Consider the following 25,098-nt stretch of genomic DNA (forward strand, 5'->3'; position numbering starts at 1 on the left):
CAATCGGAAGTGGACCAGGGATTTGTCATTGGGCCTTTTGGTAATCCCCCCTACTCCAGCTGGAGAACTAACCCTATCGGGCTGGTCTCAAGTAAAAATTCAGATAAACAAAGGCTCATCATTGACCTATCTGCACCTCACTCTTCAGCCATCCCCAGCCTAAACTCACTGATTCCTTCTGAGGAGTTTTCCTTACAGTACTCCACTATTGACCACGCTATTACAGCTATCAGGTCAGCAGGGGTGGGGGCCTGGCTTAGCAAGATGGATATAGTCAATGCTTTTAAACTGTTACCTATACACCCCTCGTTATGGCACCTGCATGGAGTTAAGTGGCAAGAAGCCTACTACTTCTTCACAAAACTCACGTTTGGGGCCAAGAGTAGTCCAAGGATCTTTGACACATTCGCAGAAGCTTTGTGTTGGCTCCTCCTTAATACCTGTAGGTGCCAAAATGTGATACACTATCTGGATGATTTCCTGTTCATCGAAGCCAATACCAACCCCCCGTGTAGCCTAGACAAAGCTGTCAAACTATTCACCGCACTCGGGGTCCCCGTATCACCCACCAAAACTGAAGGTCCAGACACAGCCATCAATTTTCTAGGTATTCTGCTGGATTCAGCAACGATGATGGCCAGCCTCCCTAGTACAAAGATTGATAATATCCTACATGACATTAACCACTACATGCACAGAGGGTCATGCAACCGTAAGGAACTTCAATCACTGTTAGGTTCACTGAATTTCGCCATGCGCATAATCCCCCAGGGCAGGGCTTTCATTTCCAGGCTCCTCGCCCTGTCCCCCACCTTCGCCAACGACTATGCCCGCATATCCTTGGACTGCCCTGCGACTGCCGACCTTCAGATGTGGTACAAATTCCTCTCTGACTGGAATGGTAGGAGCATGTTCCTTCCACAGCTGGATTCTCAGTCACCTGTCATTTGGACAGACGCAGCATCATCCGCAGGATATGCGGCCATTTTTGGCACAAATTGGCTCTGGGGGACGTGGCCAACAGAAACACAGGGTATTGAGGGGTTTCACACTAACTCGGCCCTCTTTGAGGTATACCCAATAGTTGCCGCTGCTGTCACTTGGTGTAGGTTGTGGGAAGGTCAGTCAGTACGCTGTTTCTCTGATAACATGGCAATATGCCACATTATCAACAAAGGCCGCTCTTCTTCTTTGATAATTATGAACTTCATTAGGAAACTGACATGGCTGGCAGCTACCCATCACTTCCAAATTGTATGCTCTCATGTTCCTGGCAGAGACAATACGGCAGCTGACCAGCTATCTCGCTTTCAATTTCAGGCTTTCAGACGGTCCCTACCCTTGGCAGCTCGCTTGGCAACCCCAGCTCCAATCTTCCAAGACCTTGTCATGGAGTAGATGTACTACTTCAGCACAGCCTCACTCTCACAAAAATAGCTTTGTCCATTAGCACTCAACACTCATATCATAGAGCATTCCACCTGTATAAACGTTTCATGTCTGACCATCACCTAACCAACTGGTTCGAGGTATCGTCACTAATGGCTTTTGCATCCTTTTACCACCTTAAGTTAAAATTCTCACACAACACCATTAAGCTTTACCTCACGGGGATACAACACCACATGTACTACTCCTTTCCTAACCACAAAGGGTTCTTAACCTCATACCCCATCCGCACACTACTGAAGGGTATAGCAAAGGCAGACGGTCCATCAACACTCAAAAGATTGGCTATTGACATAGAGATGTTCAAATCATTGTCCAACCTACTCGATCAGGCACCATTTGAACCCAATACAAATACGGTTATTAAAACCGCCATGTATCTGGCCTTTTATGGGTTTCTCAGACCACGAGAATTCACCGTTAGTGGCCAACTACATAGCCAAGGGTGCCTCCTCACGTCACATCTCACGAAACACACAGACTACTACGTCCTGTCTCTACCTAAGACTAAGACAAGTCAGAGGGGGGAACCAGTTCACATAAACTACTACCCCACGGGTAACAGTTGGTGCCCAGTAAAAGCACTAGACGTTTTCGTAGCCACGCAATCATCACAACCAGCAAAACCTCTACTAATGTTGCACGGTATCATCCTCACCACGGCAAAGTTCATGCTCTACGTTCGAATGCTTATCACCCGGCTTGGTCTGAACCCTAGTAGCTACTCGGGGCACTCCTTCAGAATCGGAGCAGCCTCCACAGCCTCTAGCCAAAACGTTCCCGTTCATGTCATTAAAACACTGGGTCGGTGGAAGTCCTCAGCTTACGCCACCTACATCCCACACCCAGTCCAAGAACTTAGGAGGGCTTTCATTAAAATGTCTTCCTAATTAATGTGTATGTATTTGATGTTTTATGTTTACCGAATAAATGGTTATCTTGCTTTATCTTTTTGCCCACTTTATTTACCGGCCTACAGCATACATCGGTTTCGGCACACCTCAACCGACTATTTCCTTTTATTGTATTACTCTCCACCAGAGTATGCCATATCATATGAGAATGCCCCGAACACAAGTTGGATGGCAGGGCCTGTATTTGTGGGAGGGGCTATAGACCTACATAAGGGACTCCCCCTTCCCTCACTTACCTTCGTTGGTCTAGACGAACAGCCCCACCCTCCACTCCCTCAATTATTTATATTCTCCTATGTAAGCCCACTTTATTTACCGGCCTATAGCATACATCGGTTTCGGCACACCTCAACCGACTATTTCCTTTTATTGTATTACTCTCCACCAGAGTATGCCATATCATATGAGAATGCCCCGAACACAAATATATATATATATATTTTTTTTTAATTTTTCTTATTTAAATTTTTTTATTTTATTTACTTATTTATATATATATATATATATATATATATATATACACATACACACACACACACGTGTGTAATTTAATTCTAAGTGTATTTTTATATTAATATATATATTTATTAATATAAAAATATACATTTGGTGTGTGTATGTATGTGTATATATATATATATATATTTTTTTTTTATATATATTTATTTTACAAATGCAGGGAGACTGACAGTCAGTTCACGCAGTCCCCCTGCAGGCAGTACTATGGACGCCTATTGTGGCCATGTGACCGCTCTTTCAGAACGATCAAATGGCCCGCGGGGGCCTAATTTGCCGAGGGGGGACTGTCTGGGATGTCAGATAAGTAAGAAGGACTGTGAAGACAGTTTTTTGTCGGACGTACCTAGTAAGTCCTCTGTCCATAAAGGGTTAATATATTAAAAGAGCACAAGATGCAAATAGCCAGCTTGTATAACTTTTGTTGGCCCTTAACAAGTATAAAATATTTGGGAGTTCATATAACCCTGTCTATAGTAGGTCTGTATAAATCTAATTATTTACCTCTTTATGATCAAATTCAAGCTGATCTTTGAAAATTTAATCTCCCATACTTGTCCTTATTTGGTAGGATTAACATATTATTATTATTATTTTATTATTTATATAGCGCCAACAAATTCCGTAGCGCTGTACAATGGGTGGACTAACAGACACATAATTGAGATCAGACTACTGGACGTACAGGAATAGAGGGGTTTGAGGGCCCCTGATGAGCTTACATGCTAGAGGGAGTGGGGTATAGTGACACAAAGGGTTAAAGTAGGGGAATTAAATAGTTTGTTAGAGAAGGGTTTATTGAGTGCTTGGTAGGTCATTTTTTGACAGTTGCAGGAAAGGAGTCATGGGTTAGGGAATGAGAAACCTGCTGACAGTTTAATTGATACACTTTAAGGAAGAAGTGAGTTTTCAAAGATTTTTTGAAGGAGTGGAGACTGGGTGAAAGTCTGATTGAGAAGGGAAGGGAGTTCCACAGAATAGGTGCAGCCCTGGAGAAGTCTTGAAGTCGAGCATCAGAGGTGGGGATCTGGGCAGAGGATAGGTTTTGGGCTGAGCGCAGGGGTCTCGACGGGACATACCTGTGTATGAGGGAGGATAGGTATGTTGGAGGAGAATTATGTAGGGATTTGTAAGCAAGCGCCAGAATTTTGCCAGAATTTTGAATTGGGCCCTATATCTAACTGGAAGCCAATGCAGGGACTGACAGAGCATGGAGGCGTGGGAGGTGCGACCGGACAGGAAAATAAGCCTCGCAGCCGCAATTATTATAGATTGCAACGGTGCAAGCTGGGAACATGTAAGACCAGTGAGAAGGGGATTGCAGTAGTCGAGGCGAGAGAGAACAACAGCATGAACCAGTATCTTAGCCGCGTCTGGCGTTAGATATGGGTCGATGCACGCTATGTTCTTGAGTTGGAAGCGACAGGATTTGACTATTGATTGGACATGGGGAGTAAAAGAGAGGTCAGAATCAAAAAGAACCCCTAGGCAGCGAGCCTACGAGGTAGAGGTGATAGTAGCGCCGTTGACTTGGATGGAGACAGACACAGTAGTAGCAGCACTTGAGGGAGGAAAAACTAGAAGTTCTGTTTTGGACAGGTTGAGTTTAAGGAAGTGAGCAGCCATCCAGTTGGAAATAGCAGAGAGGCAGTCAGAAACACGATTCAAGGTGGGCGGAGAGAGATCAGGGGAGGACAGGTAGATTTGTGTGTCATCTGCATATAAATAATATTGGAAGCCAAAGGAGCTGATGAGTTTACCAAGGGAGGCAGTATAGATAGGGAACAGTAGGGGGCCGAGGACAGAACCTTGGGGGACGCCGACAGAGAGGGGTTGGGGAGAAGAGGCAGTGTCAGAGAAAGAAACACTGTAAGAGCGCTGGGAGAGGTAGGAGGAGCACCAGGATAAAGCAGTATCTTAGTTAGGCATTTTAGTAGCCTTCTTTGTTTCTTATTTTTTTTGTAGTCTGAGTGCGCCGCAACTATTTATTCTCTCATTCATGAAGTTTTGGCCGGAAGGGGGTCAAGCAGAGAGTTGGATTCGATAAAGTCCGTCAATCTGGCGTACACAACTCTCTCGAGGATCCTCGAGAGAGTTGTGTACGCCAGAATGACAGACTTTCTCGAATCCAACTCTCTGCTTGACCCCCTTCAGTCTGGATTCTGCACTGGTCACTCTGTCGAAACTGCTGAAAAAGGATAGGGGGCACTCCCGAGACCTGAATTTTGTATGAAAGGTGCTGCCGCTGTGACCAAAACTTCATGAATGAGAGAATAAATAGTTGCGGCGCAATCAGACTACAAAAAAGGGGGAGAAGAGATTACAGGGAGGGGGGGGGGGAGAAGAGATTACAGAAAGGGAGGGGGTAAGGAAGAGATTACAGGGAGGGAGGGGGGAGAAGAGAATACAGGGAGGGAGGGGGGAAAGAAGAGATTACAGGGAGGGAGGGGGGGAAAGAAGAGATTACAGGGAGGAGGGAGAAGAGATTACAAGGAGGGGGGAGAAGAGATTACAGGAAGGGAGGGGGGAAAGAGATTACAGGGAGGGAGGGGGAAGAAGAAGAAGAGATTGGAGGGAGGGAGGGGGGGAGAAGAGAAGATTACGGGGGGAGAAGAAGAGATTACAGGGGGGGGGAGAAGAGAAGATTACAGGGCGAGGGGAGGGCGGTGAGGAGAGACTGCTAAGGGAAGGTGGGGGGAGAGCAGTGAACAGTAAGGGAGGTGGGGGGGAGTAGAGTAGAGACCACTAAGGGACAGGGGAGGGGAGGAGATGAGAGACCACTAGGGGGTAGGGGAGATCTCTAAGGGACGGAAGGGAGAGCTCTATAGGACAGGGGGCAGGACAGGGAGCTCTTTCACACTACGCACACACACACACACACACACACACACACAATGCATCCCTATACATACTCAAACACACAATGCATCCCTACACACACAGAAACACAACATGCTTCCCTTACACACAGAGAAACACACAATGCTTCCATTACACACACACACACACACACACACACACAATGCAACCCTTACACATTAAGACAATGCATCCCTTACACACATGCAAACACACATTGCTTCTCTTACACACACACACACAGAAACACAATGCATCTTACACACACTCAACGCACCTTGAGCTGTGTAAGGGGCCCCAAAAAATGGAGCTGCTTGCCGTTCTCCCAGAACATTGAATTTTGTGACCACAGTTACAAACAGCCTCCAGAGATCCTGTTCTACACCAGACCAGTGGAGCCAGACTGCAGCCAGAGCCCATCACCATCCTCATCTGGTTGTAAGTAGGCAATCTAGTATATTATTAGTGACAATAATCTCTAATTTACATCACCTTAAAGGGACACTTTAGTCCCCAGAACCACTGCAGCTTAATGAAGTGGTTCTAGTGTCTATAGTTTGTCCCTGCAGGCTTTTTAATGTAAACACACACTGTGTGCAGCACTGGCGTTAGTTCATATGGCAGATCATATGGGTAGGGCATTGTGATGTCACTGGGGGGGGCGGCAAATCTTTATTTTGCCTAGGGCGGCAAAAATCCTTGCACCGGCCCTGGACGGTGGGGTCACTACTTGTAAATGGATAATTTCCTACTTTGACCCAATTAGTAAAACACAATATAATTTGCACATTACTTCACAGTCTAGTGCAGGCTTCCCCAAACTCCAGCCCTCCAGATGTTGCTGAACTACAACTCACATGATGCTCAGCCTATCTATTTAATTCATAGAATCATGGGAGTTGTAGTTCAGCAACATCTGGAGTGCCAGAGTTTGGGGAAGCCTGGTCTAGCGTATGCACAATTGAAAGATTATATGACTAAGAGGAATATTCCCAGATCGGTAACCAGAAACATGAGCCCTTTTGAAGAGGAATGTACCTCTTGTATAAAAGTAAGAAGACCACTTTCATTGATTTATGCTTTTATCAAACAAGGTATAGTAGACAGTGAGAACCAGGGCCGCCATCAGGGGGTGACAACCATGACGGTTGTCACGGGCCCTGCGTGGCCTGGCCGCGCGGGCCCCACGTGGTACGGCAAAACTGCAGTAGGTGCATCTGCACCGGGGCCCATCAGGTGGCCCAAGCATTTAGGGCCACCCGATGAGCCCTATATTTTCAGGGGCCCGGTCAGCACTGTAATAGCATGGCCGCCCTCTTTAAAAAAAATTGCGGCTGCACCGCAAGTGCTGCTGGGAGGAAGTGACGGCCGGTCACTTCCTCCCAGCTTACTCCGCGCGGGGGGAGAGAGACAGCCGAGGAGAGGAGAGGCATCCGCTCCCATCATCCCCAGCCACCCTCCTGCAACGTAAAGGTGAGGAAGAGGAGGGTGGCTGATAAGTGAGGTGTGTGTGTGTATATGTATGTGTCTGCATGTATGTATGTCTGTGTGTGTGTATGTCTGTCTGTCTGTATATATCCATCAGTATGTATGTATGTCTGTATGTATGTGTGTATTTGTCTATCTGTATGTGTGTGTGTACGTCAGTATGTATGTATGTATGTATGTCTGTGTGTCCATGTCAGTATGTATGTGTGTATGTATGTATATATCTATCAGTATGTATGTGTGTATGTCTGTATGTATGCATATCAGTATGTATGTGTATGTATGCCATTATGTATGTATGTATGTACGTCAGTCTGTATGTCAGTATGTGTGTGTGTGTGTCTGTATGTCAGTGTGTGTGTGTGTGTATCTGTATCTCCTCATGCATGTGTATGTGTCTGTATATGTGTGTATGTCTGTTTCAGTATTTGTGTCTGTTAGTATGTGTGTATCTTTCTGTGTGTGTGTCTGTGTCCTTTTGTGTGTGTGTGTGTATTCATGTGGGTGGGATTTGGAGGCAGGGCTTAGAGGTGGGCACCCGGGGGCCCAGACCTTGAGCTGTGTTAGGGGCCCCACAATTTCTGATGGCGGCCCTGGTGAGAACGAAAGGTTTCAGTTGAAGTGGGTAGGTCAGCCAAGTGAGAAAGATTCAGCATATATTTTGGGCAGAGTTATGCTTTTTATAGTAACTCTAGCTAAGAGGGAAGCCAATTAAAAAAGTGCAACAAGATGGTATAAGACCTACATTTCTAAACAGTCTCTTTCCATTACTTAGTCCCTTATGCTGGCATTGAGAAAATAAAGTTGCATCACATGAATATATATGGTGGTACTGCTCAAGTATTATGCCCTATTGGGATAAAATTCTTAATATTACTAAAAGCATCCTTTCATTCTCAATGTCTCTATTACCTTCACAGGTGCTTTAAGGGCTGGCCTAATGTCTTCCCTGATTTAAATAAGCAACAATTGTTAGGTGAAGCAAACACCATGATACCAGGATACTGGAGGCAGACAAAAATTCCAACAGTGGAACAATGGGTGGTGAGAGTAGAAAATACTAGAAATGGAGGAGCTACACTAGATGACATGGGGCTGTAATAAAAAAAATATCATACAATATGGGATGTGTGGTTAGAATACTGGAAAGACTATTTACAAATTGACTAGTGTAAGATTGCCAATTGAGGTAATTTTAGTTAGGATTTGTGTTGGAGATAGAGACTGTATAATTTGGAAACTTACATGTTCAGAAAGATTATTACATGTGAATAGAAGTCGGATAACTGTGAACTGTGAGCTTTGACTAAATTAGGACATTGACGATTACTTATGATTGACCTAAAACTAGACTGGCATGTTCTGCCTCTGTTTTTGTTACTGTATGAAAAAGGTTCAACGCTTTTAGATATTTGCTTTAATAATGCACTTAGTAGTCACCTTAAATAACCTCAGCTTACTATGGTGACTTTAGTAATTTCCAATATTTAATACTCCTTTTTTTTAATGTATTTTTGTTCTCTTGTCTTTACTTACTTTATTTATTTATTTTTCCTTCTTTTTTCCCCTCTGTATATACAATGATATGTTGAAAGAATAAACTATAATTAAATAAAAAAGAAATATTGAGTTATGTGTTTTATATTTTGCAGAAATATTTTCTCGGCATCCAACTCTAAAAGACAAGTTCATTAACCATTTTACAGGTAGGCATAACAACTATGTGTAAATATGTTTTTGTTTATAAAATCATGTACATGCATGGATTTGATCTAAAATAATTTATATTCTATAAATAAACAATGGAGAAGATTGAGTCACATACACCACATGCATCTCAAAGTTTCTACTCATGCTTCTTGTACATATCTTACATATGAAGAAAAAACTAAATAAAATAAAAACAGACTTTGAATGAAGAACACCTCAGCAAATTAATCATGCCCTTATCTGTGTATATAACTTGGCTTTGACACATAGGGGAGCACTGGATCTACCCTGGTTTGTACCTGCACCTCATCAGACATCTCTTAGACCAAGCATGTCAAACTCGAAGGATAGCACGGCCCAAATAAACAAGGTTTAAGTTTACGTGGGCCACACAATAACAAAATTTTTCATAGAAATTAAGGTTTATTTTGAAAAGTACAGTATAAAAAACAGCATTCCCCTCTACTAAACCCCAGCACCCTCCTCTACTAAACTACAGCCCCTCTCTACTAAACCCATGTCTCCCCTTTACCAGATCAGAGTCCCCAGTCTCAACCAAATCCCAGCCCCCCTCTCTACTAAATCCCAATGCCCCCTCTACTAAACCCTTGCCCCTGATTAAAAAATAAATTAAAAAAAATCCAACAAGCACACTCCACTCACATTGCCGCTGCCAGTATGCATCTCCGGAGTCCGTGCCTCTGGTATATCTCCAATGGCACCGTCCACTCCCTGTGCCAAAGTGGATCCTCCTGCTACTCCTTGAAACCCTGTGAAGGTGGAGCACGTCGACATCACGTCGGAATGTCACGTGTCATTGAGTGCCTCTGTGCACCTCCAGGTCCTCCACTGTCTAGCCGCAGCCATCGCAACATTCACCAACACACACTCAATGACACACACTCAATGACACACACTCAATGACACACACTCAATGACATACACTCACTGACAGGCACAGACACACTCACTAAGACACACTTACTGGGAGACACACACTGACAGACACACACTGCCGCCAGCTTCCTGCTTCCTCTCCACTCGGCCTGGTAAATTTTAGCAGAGTAGGCACCTGCAATGTGGGGAGAGCAGGTGCCTCCTCTGTCTTAACGTTAAGCACCTGCTCACTGAGCAGTTTGACATGCTTGTCTTAGACTATAGATCCAGTGTGTTCCTTATGTGCATTATTTCATTTCATTTAGATTCTCTTGTCATCTTCTATTTCCAAAAATTGTATATCACGTTGTGTGTTTGGTAGCTATACCCAAACACACAACGTAATGTTTGGTAGTAATGGTGTATATCATGGGTGCCCAAAAGGTAGATCCTCAGATGTTGTAGAACCACAACTCCCATGATGCTTTGTCATTTTAAAGTCATGCTAAGCATCCACAGTTCTAAAACATCTGGGGATCTACCTTTTGGGCACCCATGATATACACCATTACTACCAATTACACTCGCTTTTCATATTTCATCCTCCATCTCCCATGTGTCACTTTTCACTCCGCGTCTCTCCAATTCTTTATATAACCCTCTTACACCATCTAACCTATCCCTTGTCACAAGTCAGTTTTCATCTGTGTGCTATAATTCACTCTAACTTGCCTTATTTATTCAAAGGTAATGTGTCACCCGTAATTGTCCATGTTTTATTTCCTATTCTTATTATACATTCTTTGGCCATTACAGATCCCCTTTAGGAGCTCCTCATTAATGATTGCCTTTCCCTGAGATAAGGATCCTGGACATATTGCCTGGAGACTGTTGCAGGCAATCTATTAATTTACAATGAATCTACAGTAATATCTGGCTAACGTGCTAGACTGATGTAGAAAAATGTAGCATCATGTGTAGCAAAACATGTCCAACTTTTGAGGGTGCAGACGAAAAAAGTCTATGCTGTAGATGAACTACACAATGTACAAATGTGTAAAATACAAAATTCTGTGTTTGGGGCTCTGTTCAACACTTATATAAGCTATTGTTGTCTTGAGTATCTATATGCTCTTAGTCTTTAGATGCTAACTGGGTAGTTTATTAATTATTATTATTATTATTATTATTATTATTATTATTATTATTAAGTGGTATTAAGGAGACATTTTCATCTATACATCCAGATTGTATGTATAAACTATAGAGTCATGTTGATACAAAGCCTTAGTTATATCAAAAGCTTGCCAGTGTATCAACATTTTAGTGAATCTCTTCTAAAAAATATTACTTCCAGAAAAATAAATATTACATAACTGTCTATAATTCTAAAGACAACATCCAAGTAGTGTTCCTTCTTTAACACAGTTTGACTCCACAATGCAAATTTTGTTTCCTACTGGCCCCCAATGAATAAAAAGTAAATATACCATTTATAAAAGCAGATTAACATTAAAATATGGTTTAAGTTTCTGACTATTAAAGTGATAATTTCAAAGTCCTAATAAAGGCTGTTTCAATTTGATTATATAATAGTGGCAAGAGTTCATACAGAAAATACTAATTCAAATCAATTGAGTAACTCTCCTAGCCAACGTCATTGAGATCAATGCAATCAAAACATAAATATTTTCTGCTCATGTCATTTTAAAGTACTTATTATTTATAAAAAATAAAATAATATAATAATGAAAATTTCGAAATTTCAGATCCTTGCTATTTTGATTCTCCTTTGCTTCCTAACGTCCTATGTCCTACTCTTTCCTGAGTTATTGAGAGATTGTCTCTGGCTGGGGAGAAATAAATGAAGCGACGCTCATTTTTTCATATCCCTTTTCTTTGCAATTTTCTCCTTTTCATACTATAACCCGTTCCCCCCTCTCTTTCTCTCATAATGTACTATTATGTCTTCCAGCCTGTATATCTATTACCTTCCTCCATACATATGTATTACCCTCTAAAAACACCATGTAGTTGACTAATTGCTTTACTTTCCTTTCTTTCCAATTCTACTTTGTCATCCCACTCCCATTGTTCACACATGGATAGATAGACATTAAAGCCATTGACATATTTTAACTATAAGTTCTAGTAGTTTTTTTTTTCTACCTTTAACTCATACAGCTTGAATTACTTTTTTTCACCACATTTCCTCGAACAAACTATGATACATATTTGGTTAGCAATGGGCACGTGGTTAACCATACGTCTGTTTATCTTTTTCATATATTTAATTTGACTCATAAAATGTTTCTTCTCTTTTCTTGATGTAGTTTGCTCACGTATTTATTCATTTGTATGGCATATTACTCCATATAGCATCAACATTGTTTTACTGGCCAGCATGAAAGACTTGGGTAACTGGTTTGGTTTGGTTGCTTTGATATTTTTATTATATGTATTTCTTTAATTAAAGATATATTCCTTTGTTGGCTATGGACCTTGATAAAGAGCATTTTTTATTTAAATGCAAAGAATCTAAAGAGATCAAACATGAATGTATGGTTTCCAGGAATGTAAGTAGTCATGCAAACCTATTCATGAAAGCATAATAGCCTGTGTTTAGCAATCACAAAGCAGCTATCTATTTTTAAAATCTTTTAAACAGCAGCTCAAGATTGTTTTACACATTTATTTAAAATACATATACATGTGTTTTGAATGTGAAAGGATTTCTAATAACTTCAAGCATTTGGTTATATTTATACAGGTCCAGTAACATTTTCAGCAGAGTGCAACAAGCATTTCTTTCGACTCTACCATAACACAAGAGATTGCTCAACACCAGCTAGTAAGTAGCATAAAAATAAAGTTTTTTTTAACAATTTAAAATGCAAGTTTTTGATCAGAATTTATTCTCCAATGAAAATCTATATTTAAAATGATTCCAGTACATTAATTTTATTCTGTTGATCTGGTAATAAAAAAACGAAATTTGATATAGACCCTGATTAAAAATATGCATTCTAAAAAGCAATAATAAATAAAACCATTTCACGTTCTACAAAAATCAATGGTTCACATTACAAGCAGTACCTTTAAAGTGCCTTAAAAATTGCGAATCACTTTTTCTTATACTATTGAATAAATAATTGAAAACAAACTATAACTTTCATTAATTATTTTTAATATGATGCTGCATTTTCATTTAAATGTATAATAAATATCTAATCCAGATCATTCCAGGCACAGTCAGGGCACAGATGGTAAAAGAGACATACTTACTTTGTTCCCCTTTAATATTAAAGGAACACTATACTCACTATAATGACTTTGTCTTATTCATAGGCGTGCGCAGCCTATTGTATAAGGGTGTCCACCCTAAAGCACTAACACATGCCGCATGTATATATATACATACATACATACATACATACATACATATATACAGCTGTGTGTGTGAGGGTGCTGTATGTGTGTAAGGGTGCTGTGTGTGTGTGTGGGTGATGTTAGTCTGTGTGTTTGTAAGGCTGATGTTAGTGTGAGGGGGATGTTAGTGTGTGTGTAAGGGTGCTGTGTGTGTGTGTGTAATGGTGATGTATGTGTGTGCTTTTTGTGTGTATTGTGTGGGGGTGGGGAAACCGTTTAGTTAATATCCCCCTTCCCTTCTTACCTTTTGTATGGAGAGGGGACCGTGCTGCTGCCATCCCTGGTGGACCAGTGGTTTGTGAACTCTAGCCCCGCAGCCTGCGGGGCTAGAGTTCACGCTCGCGAGATCTGAGTGTTGCCGCGGCAGCGCTCCGACCTCGCGAGAGGAACCCGGCGGAGCTGCTGGCAAGAGCTCCCCGGGTCCTCTCCCCACTCCCTCCAAGTTGCTGTGGGTTGGTGAGGGAGATCTTTGAGCTCCCTCACCGGCCCATGGAGGGAGGCACAGTGCAGGCCGTGGGGATTAGGGTGTGCCCAAGCACACCCCGTGCACACGCCTATGGTCTTATTGAAGTTGTTATCGTGCATACAACAGTCCCCTTTAAAATTGCCCCCATAATGTTTTACTTTTGTAGTTAAAAGGCTTGGAAGTGCGTCTTCAAGCCATGCCCCTAAGACATGTGGTTACAGGAGTATTTTACCACATTTTACCATCTGTGCCCTGACTGTGCCTGGAATGATCTGGATTAGATATTTATTATACATTTCTCCTTGCTCGACGGTTCAATAGATGAGCATTGGGGTCTTTTGCTAAAATGCCTGGTTCTCACTAAAATCTGCCAATGATTATTTCATAGATACAAGTTGCGACTGCTGTGGGGGGGGTGCATGACATTATGGTATGCCAGGATATGAGAGCCAGGAAGGATATGAAAATGCAACTCTTCCTGGCTCTCATATCCTGGCATACCATAATGTCATGAACACCCCCACAGCACAGTCACAACTTGTATCTATGAAGTAATCATTGGCAGGTTTTGGTGAGAACCAGGCATGTTAGCAAAAGACCCCAATGCTCATCTATTGAACCGTCAAGCAAGGAGGAGTGAACAGCAATGCTGATGGAACCCGAAAATGCAGAGAAGTTGTGTAAAATAATATAAATATATTTTAATAGAGGTGCATATGGGGAATGAAGGGGTGCTGCAATTAGCATGGCCAGGGAGAATATAGAGTTTGAAATACAGAGTTTTAATACTAATGCTATAATGTCCCTTTAATTATCTCCAGGAGTATATTTGTAGCACATTCTGGGGAGGTCTCTTACTGATATGTGACAGGACTGTTTTTCTTTTTTAAATCACAGGAAATGGCAGAGTTTATATCAATCATTGACAGGATGCCAATAATACAACTCTTGGTTTCAGATTAGAGGCAAATAGAGCAGTGTGGATTTCTGCATTTAACTTTATTTTTCAGACTCACTAATAAACAGTAGTTAAATATAAGAGATAAGTAAACATATTGTTAAAAATCATGGGAAGCATAAATTCCTCTTTAACCCCTTAAGGACCAAACTTCTGGAATAAAAGGGAATCATGACATATCACACATGTCATGTGTCCTTAAGGGGTTAAAGGTAAACAGTAAGCACCATAATTGCTGCAGTTCATTATAGTGAATATAGTGGAAATAATCTTTAGATTAAATGTCTCTAATTTGTGTCAGATTTTATTCATGTCACATTGTTCTCAATTATCAAATTGTTCTCAGTTTGGATAATGTGGAAGTGGAGTTTCACATCAGTCCATCCACATTTTGATTGGGTAGAGTTCTGGGCTAGCCTATCCCCACCAGAACGTTCTATGCTTTATAAACGACATTCAAAATGTAAATGTATTTTGTAAATTATATGTATTTTTTTTCTTTCTTATAGCCTACATAAGATGTGCAAACATGCTAAAACGATTGGCTGCAAGTCCTTTATGTTCACAGTCCTAAAAATATTGGTGTAAGTATTTCTATATAGCATTGATATATATTTTGCACAATTTTTCTAAATAGGTGTAAAGTGGAAGTTTAGACAGACTACAGATTATCGGATTTTACACAATTCTCATTTATGAATCTAAAAAAGGAAGTACACATTTACTTCCTTTTGATCAATGTTTATTAAAAAGTAACTTTTTTTAATAAGATATTTATGTTCACAGTCTGCATTCCTAGAATTAGTGATTCTAAAAGAGTATTTTATTTTTAACAAATCTCAAATGCTTCTTGTGATTGACAACAGACAGAAGACAAGCCCTGAACATGGTAAACCATTTCACATCTAATGTGTTTTTTCTACTAATTAATCATAGACAATTTACATGTTACATAATTACATATAGTTACATAGTTGTCTAGATTGAAAAAGATTAAAGTCCATCAAGTTCAACCATGAAGCCCATTATTTCATGATCCAAAAGAAGGCAAAAACAACAACCCAGCTGTAACCATTTCCAATTATGCCCAGAAAGGGGAAAAAAGGGGAAAAAAATAATTGGATATCTCCATGGATCAACAACCTGTATATATATATATATATATATGTGTGTGTGTGTGTATGAGAAAAAAGGGGGTTGGCTGCACTCAGCTAAACATGCTTAAATGGGGTGCTGCTGGGGGCCAATAAGTACAGTAAAAATGAAAATCCAGCGCACTCACTTGTCTACTAAACTGTTATTATAGTGCTGAACAATTTTCTTAGTTTTATTAAAAACACCTAATCTAGGCAAAAAATAATGGGGGTTTAGTTACATTATATGATCATACATTGCATAAGCCTGCCACAATGCAATGTACCCCATCTTTGGCAGGTCCTACTCTGTCTGCTAAATGAGCTACTCACTTGGGGAAATCCTTCCATCTCGAGTTCTCTGCAGTACAAGACTTAAATAGGGTCCTGAGATGAGGCACCTGTAACAGGGAGGGGTGCAAAACCAAGGAGCCGGCCAAACTCCCAAATATATACATATATGAGAAAAAGGGGTTTGGCTGCACTCAGATAAACATGCTTAACTGGAGTGCTGCTGGGGCCAATAAGTACAGTAAAAATGAAAATCCAGCGCACTCACTTGTCTACTAAACTGTTATTATAGTATATATATATATCTATCTATATTCTTGAATATTGTCTATGCAAAAAAGCATCTGAGCCATTATCTATAGACTTTATCTATAGAATCTGATAACATAACCTCTTTAGGCAGAGAATTTCACATCTTTGTTGTTCTTACTGTAAAGAATCCTATCCTCTTCTGGAAGCTAAAACCCCTTTCTTCTAGTGTCAGTGGGTGACCTCTTGTTTTTTTTGCATATTCCTGCCAATGAACAAGTTAGCACATAGCAGTTTGTACTGACCATGTATATATCTGTATAGTGCTATCATATCCCCTCTGAGGCACATTTTTTCTAAATAAAGCAATTCCAGTTTTTCTAACCATTCTTCATAACTAATGTTTTCCACCCCCCTTATTAGTTTCCTAGCTCGCCTCTGTACTTTTTCTAGTTCTGCAATATCATTTTTTAAAACTGGTGCCTAAAATTGCAAGGTGGGGTCTTACCGTTGATTTGTAAAGAGGCAAAATTATGTTTAGATCACGTCAATCAAAACCCCTTTTCATATATGCAAGCATCTTTTGTAATGGCAGATCGGCTTTGCATATTGTTGCCTAATTTGTGAACTATAATTGTTCCCAGTTGCTTTTCATTGAATGTTATCCCGAACTCTGCCCCATTTAACGTTTAAGTGGATTGTCGGTTCCTTATTCCAAAATGCATAACTTTGTATTAATCTGTATTGAATATCATCTGCCACTCGCATTCCCAGACCCCACATGTTTCCAAGTCCCTTTGTAGAGATGTTATATCCTGTTAAGACTGTATTTTCTTACATAGTTCTTTTTATCATCTGCAAACACTGACAAATTACTTTTAATATCCACTTCAAGACCATTTATAAATACATGCAGCCTAAGGACAGATCTCTGAGGTACTCCACTTACCACTTTTGTCCAATTTGAATATTTTTCATTTACAACTTTTCTCTGCACTCTATCTTTAAGCCAGTGTTTTAGTTTTTAGATTTCTCATCTAAACCAACTGATTTTAATTTTATTAGTAACCTTGTGTGGAACTGTGACAAATCCAAGTAGATCAAATCTACTTGGTCTATATGTCTACTAGCGTCTTCATAAGATGCAAATCTGCTTTTCTCCAATCCCCTAAAATAAATAATCCTGAAATACTATAAAAACAGTGGCATGGATGTTTCTACACTAAGCTCCTTAAGCACACGTGAGTGAATACCATCTGGACCTGGGGCTCTGTTTACATTAAGTTTATTTTCTGAAGCACTTTATTCTGTGTTAACAAGTAATATGTTTGCTGCAAAGCTTTTGTAACATGGATTTGCAAATAATTAGTATATACAGTATATACTGAAGAACAATTATTATTGAGAATTTCTGCCTTGTCCTGATCCCACTTGATTAACTCACCCATCTCCCTTTCCAATGGACCAACACTTCCATGCTGAACTTTTTACGTACTTAAACTTTTTGTGGTTGGTCTTGCGCTCTTCACCTATGAGTTTTTTATTTTAAAGTTTAGCCCATCGAATCGCTCTTTTGCAAGTTCTATTAGCGTACTTATATCTGTTATAGAATGCAATTGACCCCTATGATATAAATGTTTGAATGCCCTTTTCTTATCATTTACCATTTGACTAGGTGTGTGCTTGGTATGATGAATTTATTCTGATGAATTGATCACAGATCATCCAATATATAGTGTTTAGGTAGTCATAATGCCCCGTCTTGGTATTAGTGGTGTAACACCACTCAGTTATGAAATCGTCCGCTCCCATTGGGTAGATGAACAGGCATTAGATGTAGGGTATCTCTATACATCCCCCCTTTACCCTCTCACTCTGTTTACATGGGCTTTTTGTTTAATAATTGATTGGCATGTGTAAGTAGAGCCCCTCTATTTTATATATCTCCAACATATGGCCATTTGGTTCGAGTCGCAGGCGAAGGCATATGTTAAAGTGCCGAAACGCACGTCAGGCATTTTTTGCTTTAGTTTGTTTTATCATTTTACCTTTTTAGGAACTGAGAGATGGATGCTTTGTATCACACAGATATAAACCACTATCCTGCTTGCCAACCTAAATATACCACCTGTCTATATTATATGTACAGAGTATAATTCCACTAGATGCTTAGAGCATTGAGAAACTATTCTCTCCCTTCTCTTTGTACAATTTTGATATAAGCATCTTTTTGATACAAGTGACTTAGCTGTTTGAGTTCAGTGAATTCCCTGGGCTTTGATCTGGCAGTGAGCAAATGTTATAAAGCAATAGGCTACAAATTATAGTACAACATAAATCTGGTTACAATTTAAGTCTCATGGCAGCATTTTTGTTCACATCACTGAATGTTCTCCATATGCCTTAACTAATACCTTTGTTACTATTTAGCTTATCCACATTATCAAGCACTCTTGCCTTTGTTTGCAAATAGGTGTATATAACACATTGAAATACTAACTACATCATTCAATTACATTTAGTTAAATGTCAAAGCAAAAGCATCTTAAAAGGACATAGCCACCTATCCCCTCTGTGGTTTTAATATATATGATTTGTTTTCACTAACTTATATGTCTAAATGGATTTTTTAATAAAGAATGAATACATTGATTATTTATTTTGCTAGGGACCTTTTCTCTTGTACTCCCTTTAGGAGTATCTGATTCATGTTTTGTGTACCTAATTCCCTGAACTCATTCTTTAACGACCTTCATCTTTAAGGTCCTTAATCCTCTAACTTTGTCATTGGTACCGATATGCATCATGACAGCCTCCCAGTAATCCATTCACTGTGACAGGAAAATGCTGGACCCAAGCACTCAAGAGACAGCAAATTGTCTGGTTGATTGGATCAGTGCAGCAGATTATCCTGCCTACTATTTTAATAATAAAATCCCCTACCATCACAATTACATTAATAAAACCAAGTAAAGGAATAAAATGTCAAATGAAACACATCATAACCTAAATGAAAATGGGTAAAACAAAAACACTCCTCCCATTTAACTTATTAGTCATTAAATAACTAATCCAAGCATCATAACCACTACAGTCAGCTCTAGAGGATATGATGCTAAGAGTACCTTGTAGCCACATCCCAATAATGGGGCAAACCGTTTTGCAATGGTTAGCCTCTTACCTGGGTCCTGTTGGGTGGAAAGCTTCCCCTTATGTTGGGTGATTTGCACCTAACATCTGCAGAGCCTCTGTGCAGGAAATATGCACAGTATTGACATTAGCCACCCAGGAACTCTTGTTTTGAGCTGGCTAAGGACCCAGCTGTCAGTGGCAATATGTGCAATATATGACAGCTGTCAGTGGCAATAAGGTACAACCTGTACCTTTAATTAACTTTTGATCTATGCATTTGGGAGAATTTGTGTTTCAAATGAATAGACAAAAATGCCTATATTATGGAATGACAGTTTTGTATCTAATATCACAATAAATTAGAAATGAAGAAAAGAAACCCATATTTTAGCTTAAATCTGGAATGTGCTTAAGTGTGTCCTTCTTCGCTTCCCTTCTAAAATATACATTAATACCTGAAAAAAAACTCAATATATAAACTTAATTTGAAATAAATTACTGTAGCACTAGCATAGTATATAACAAACATTTCCAGTACATTTATTTCTATCTTAAAATCACTGTTTTATTAGTTCATTATAAAGAAACTTTATTCTAATTCACTGTACTTTGAAATTAATACTTATTTGATAAATTGAATAATTATTTTCTTATTTCTTTTGTTTACTTTGAATTTTTTTGAAATAATTAAATCTGAATCTAAAAGTGTATGTATAAACATAATTATTATTAATGTAATTATTTTTTTATCTTTTTATTCTAGATCTGCTAAAACAGAGCTCTGATTTGCCAAGAATGTGCCTTGAAACCTTCTCCGATATAGTCTTACACTCCAATGATTTCAGTTACTGTTTTGTTAAAAAAAAAATATATATATATCTTTATTCTTTATTTGAACATTCCATTGTCATGTGAATAAAACATTTTTAATTTTTGAATATATTGCCCAAAGCTGAGAACTTTTACTATTTATTTAAATATGTTGTACATAATATTTACTAATATTATACTAAATATATATTATAATCACATGTAGAGTCGTTTTTTTTTTTCGTTTTGTTTTATGTTTAACAATTTTCATTGTAATTAAAATATGTTGCTCAGGCTCAAACCTTTTTATTTGCACTAACTTGAAATGGAAACAGTCTATATAATTGAATATTTCTGAGTATGCTTTAAGGGAGATGTTTTATTGTCAAATTAAAATATCAGATATTGTATAATAATGCTTTGGCGAAGATATTGCACATCACAGTAAATGAACCTTGTATTGGCACGTGGTAAAGCTGCAAATACATTTAAGATACATAACTGTAAAACTGCAATGCAGTTTTGTTGGAATAAATAATATAAATGCTTGACTTTCTAATTATTTTGCCTATCAAATTCTGTTTTAATCACTTCTAGAAATCATACGTTATTTTTTTTTTTAATTACCATATATAATAAAAAAAACTGTCTTAAATAAAGTATGACAATTATCATAAGAAGGCATTAAAGCAGAGTTAACTTATTAAGGTTGGTTTATTTATATTAAAGTATTTGAATATGGAAGAAAGGAATCTAGATGCTATTAGATTTAAAAGTGAAATATGCATATTTATATTATAAACATGTATCCAAAAGAAAACCTCACATTTAAAATGACACACCAGGCATGCTCTATTTTGTTGCAGTGTAACTCTGCATATTGCTGCAGTGTAACTCCACCCCCATAGCCACACTATTTTCAGAAAGCAACTTCCATATAACATGTATTTTGAGTTTCTACACAGCTCAGCCAATGAGAGATCAGTGTGAGATAATTTGCTGACATCACACTGCTCCACAGAGGCTACAGATGCCTGCATGTATGTATGTGGCAGTGTATGTGCATAAAATCCAGCAATCAAATGTGAAATTGAAATGCATACATTCCACAAGTACGCCACTGCATTACAATGGCAACAGTACATACAAATACACCTCTACATGCACATACATACTCTATACAAAAACATGCCCACATTGAAATGCATAAAAACTACTCACAAATACAACCCTGCAAGGATGGGCAAAGCATTGCATTGTGGTGGTTGTTAACCAGGACCCCTCACTCCAGAAAAATACTTCCTGATCAAAGGTATGCACACTGCTCAGCCACGGACAGTACTGAATGATCTGAAATACAAAATAACCTGTATTAGAAGGAGAGAACACACAGGGAACCATATAGTAAGGATAGTAATACATGTTTACAGTTTATCTACTAATTACCTACTAAGCCCTCAATGAATGCTTTTCTAACAACCTACTTCATACCCCTACTTTTAACCTCTGTGTCACTATACCCCACTCCGTCTAGAATGTAAGCTCATGGAGCAGGGCCCTCCACCCCTCTGTTCCTGTACGTCTAGTTGTCTGGTTACAATTACATGTATGTTAGTCAACCCATTGTACAGTGCTACGGAATTTGATGGTGCTATATAAATAATAAAATAATAATAATCTGACTGTCAGCAGCAAGGTTGTGAATTAAAAGCAGCTCACTTAGTGGTGTTGGGGCTGAGACTGTGCAAACATTTGTTATAAAGATGTTTTGGCAATATGGTGCGGAATTCTGCAAAACATGTATTTATTTTGTGCAAAAACTATATATGAGCATGCAAAAATACAGCATATTAAAAGGACACTATAGTCAATAGAACAATCAATTACAGCTTAATGTAGTAGTTCTGGTGAGTATAAGCATGACCACTAGAGGTGCTTCCTGGGGCAGTGCTGCACAGTAGGCAGCACTGCCATTCAATGTCTCCACGTACTGCACAGAGACGTTGAATTTTCCTCATAGAGATGCATTGATTTAATGCATTTCTATGAGGAGGTGCTGATTGGCCAAAATGGCGTTTGGCCCTGCCCAACCCCGTCTCCTTGCCGATTATATCCAATCCAATGCTTTCCCTATGGGACAACATTGGATTGGCTAAAACTCAGCAATTCTGACGATGTCACCAAGGAGGCAGATCGGGGGTGGGGCTGGAGTGCTGAGAATAAGGTAACTTTTAACCCCTTCTAAGAGGGCTAACGAAAGGGGGCAAGCCACCTAAAGGTTGGTTTTAACACTTTAGGGTCAGGAATACATTTTTGTGTTCCTGACCGTATAGTGTTCCATTAATGAGGCCAAAGTCAATCAAATGCATTAAAGATGTATTGGTGCCCAGAGTGGCCCTTTAACTCAAAACTGACTATATTGGCTTAAGAAAATGGTTTGGAATACTTTCCAATACTGTTTTTATTTCCATTAATGATTTATTCCAATGTGACTATTTAGCCTATATTTTTAAATGCAGTTGTAAATTCCCTATACTAGATTCTTTATCTAATGTATCGGTTAAAGTAGTTTTCAATAAGCCATTCTATTTATTATAACACCTTACATTGTGTTCTTTTCTCTTCTTTTCTGTTTATTTTAAAATTTAAAGGAAAAAATCTACAGTGGTGCATTATGCAAGGTAGTTTATTTTATAATTAGTAAAAAGTTATTTTGCTGTTAAGTTATTGTGTTTTTGAACAGAGACGTTTGTGCCCACAAATAGCAATATACAAAAGATATCACAAATGCCTTCAGTTGCATCTAGTGGACATTGTTTATTAAATCCATTCCTGACAATCACTTGGAATGCATCTTTCTATCATGATCATCATTTAATTAATAATACAGATCAAGAAAGCATATTAATTAAACCATTAGCAGGTTTTTATCCCCCACCCCCCATGACTCCTCTCCTGCAACTGTCAAAATCACCTACTAAGCCCTCAGTGATTACTTTTCTAACAACCTACTTCGTACCCCTACTTTTAGCCTTTGTGTCACTATACCCCACTCCCTCTAGCATGTAAGCTCATTGAGCAGGGCCCTCCACCTCTCTCATCCTATACGTCCAGTTGTCTGGTTACAATTACATATCTGTAAGTCCACCCATTGTACAGCGCTACGGTATCTGATGGGGCTATATAAATAATAAAAATAATAAATAAATAAATAATAATTAAGGAACAGCGAACACATACAAATACATTTTACAAGACTACTTAAATTCACCTATCCCAGAGAACAAATATGGAGATTTAGTTCTACCATATGGCCACCACTACTTTATAGTACCCCAATATCTGTGGGTCCTACACTAATTCCAAAGTGGGAGAAAAATTAAATTGTGCTAGTGCTAAATAAGCCAAAGTGTATTTTAATAATCTGCTGTAAGAGCATAATGAATACCGTATATATAATGCAAAATTAATGTGATAAAAAAGCAATTCAAAAAAATGCAGTGTCAAAACTAAACAAAAAGTTACATAGTTATATAGCTGAAAAGAGACTTGCGTCCATCAAGTTAAGCCTTCCTCACATTTGTTTTTTGCTGTTGATCCAAAAGAAGGCAAAAAACCCAGTTTGAAGCACTTCCAATTTTGCAACAACCTAGGAAGAAAAAATCCTTCTTGACCCCAGAATGGCAGTCATATTCATCATTGGATCAAGCAGTTATTACCCTACATTGAAAGATTATATCCTTGAATATTCTGTTTTTGCAAGTATGCATCTAGTAGCTGTTTGAACATCTGTATGGACTCTGATAAAACCACTTCTTCAGGCAGAGAATTAAACATCCTTATTGTTCTTACAGTAAAATAACCTTTCCTTTGCCTTAGACGAAATCTTCTTTCTTCCAGTCTAAACGCATGGCCTCGTGTCCTATATAAAGTCTGGTTTGTGAATAGATTTCCACACAATGGTTTGTATTGGCCCCGAATATATTTGTATAATGTTATCATATCTGATAACTGGAAGGCTGGGCTGGGCTGGACGGGATGCTCAAACCAAAATTAGTATGGTCTGGATTCCAAATTTACATAGTAAAGAGAAAAAGTCCTGTTATGCAATCTGCCATGAAGAGAACATAAGCAATATGTTGTTATAAACACAGAAAAATTAAAATAAGAGTTCTGACTTGGGAAAGAACTTATACAATTAAAAATAAAAGCTGATTTGGTTACAATGTTACGTATTTGCAATTAACGCACTGCAAAGATAGTTAATGTTTGTACAGATAAAATAAATTAGCTGAACATCTTTACAATTCTGACAAGCTGGCTTTCCCAAAAATCTGACTTGGATGAGATTCAAAAAACAAAGCTGAATTCCTTCTTGGAGTTGTATATTTCAGCTTAGTCACTCCTGGTGTACTATTGTGAAGATCCACAAAAGGAATTGGCCTTTACAACACCATACGGACAGTAGTGGTGGGGGTCTTAAAATTTTGTGCAAATCTCTCAAAACCTCTATTAACTGACTGGAACTCATTGTATGGTATAGAACATCCATCCTGCCTTATCTGTGCACTGGGGAGATATGGGAGTATAAAATATGAGTTAATATACCTGACAAATGCCCCTATCCTGTGGGCTGTGTGATAAAATGTAAGTGTTGTGATCTGTTGGACTCACAATTACCTAAATGGATCTGTTTCATGGTCTTCTTGACTCCTGTAATGAGGTTAGACAGCTGTCAATATTTTTGATGTCCCGAATAGAAGCACCCCCACATACAAACCAGGTCAGCCATGATAAAAGGAGTCACAGCAAAGAGCA

General features: G+C 38.9%; 1 protein-coding gene across 2 annotated transcripts in view; it reads left to right on the plus strand.

Moving 5' to 3' along the window:
* ALKAL1 (ALK and LTK ligand 1) overlaps positions 1-20,412 on the plus strand; it is a 104,346-nt gene extending 83,934 nt beyond the window's left edge. For both annotated transcript variants that reach the window (XM_063450435.1, XM_063450433.1), the window contains 4 exons: positions 8,879-8,932; positions 12,583-12,663; positions 15,175-15,249; positions 20,234-20,412. In XM_063450435.1, the coding sequence (XP_063306505.1) occupies positions 8,879-8,932; positions 12,583-12,663; positions 15,175-15,239 (200 nt within the window). In that variant the 3' untranslated portion in view covers positions 15,240-15,249; positions 20,234-20,412. The remainder of the gene's footprint in view (positions 1-8,878; positions 8,933-12,582; positions 12,664-15,174; positions 15,250-20,233) is intronic.
* The last annotated feature ends 4,686 nt before the right edge of the window (positions 20,413-25,098 follow it).

This window comes from Pelobates fuscus, chromosome 4, assembly GCF_036172605.1.
Source record: "Pelobates fuscus isolate aPelFus1 chromosome 4, aPelFus1.pri, whole genome shotgun sequence".
Classification (NCBI taxonomy): domain Eukaryota; kingdom Metazoa; phylum Chordata; class Amphibia; order Anura; family Pelobatidae; genus Pelobates; species Pelobates fuscus.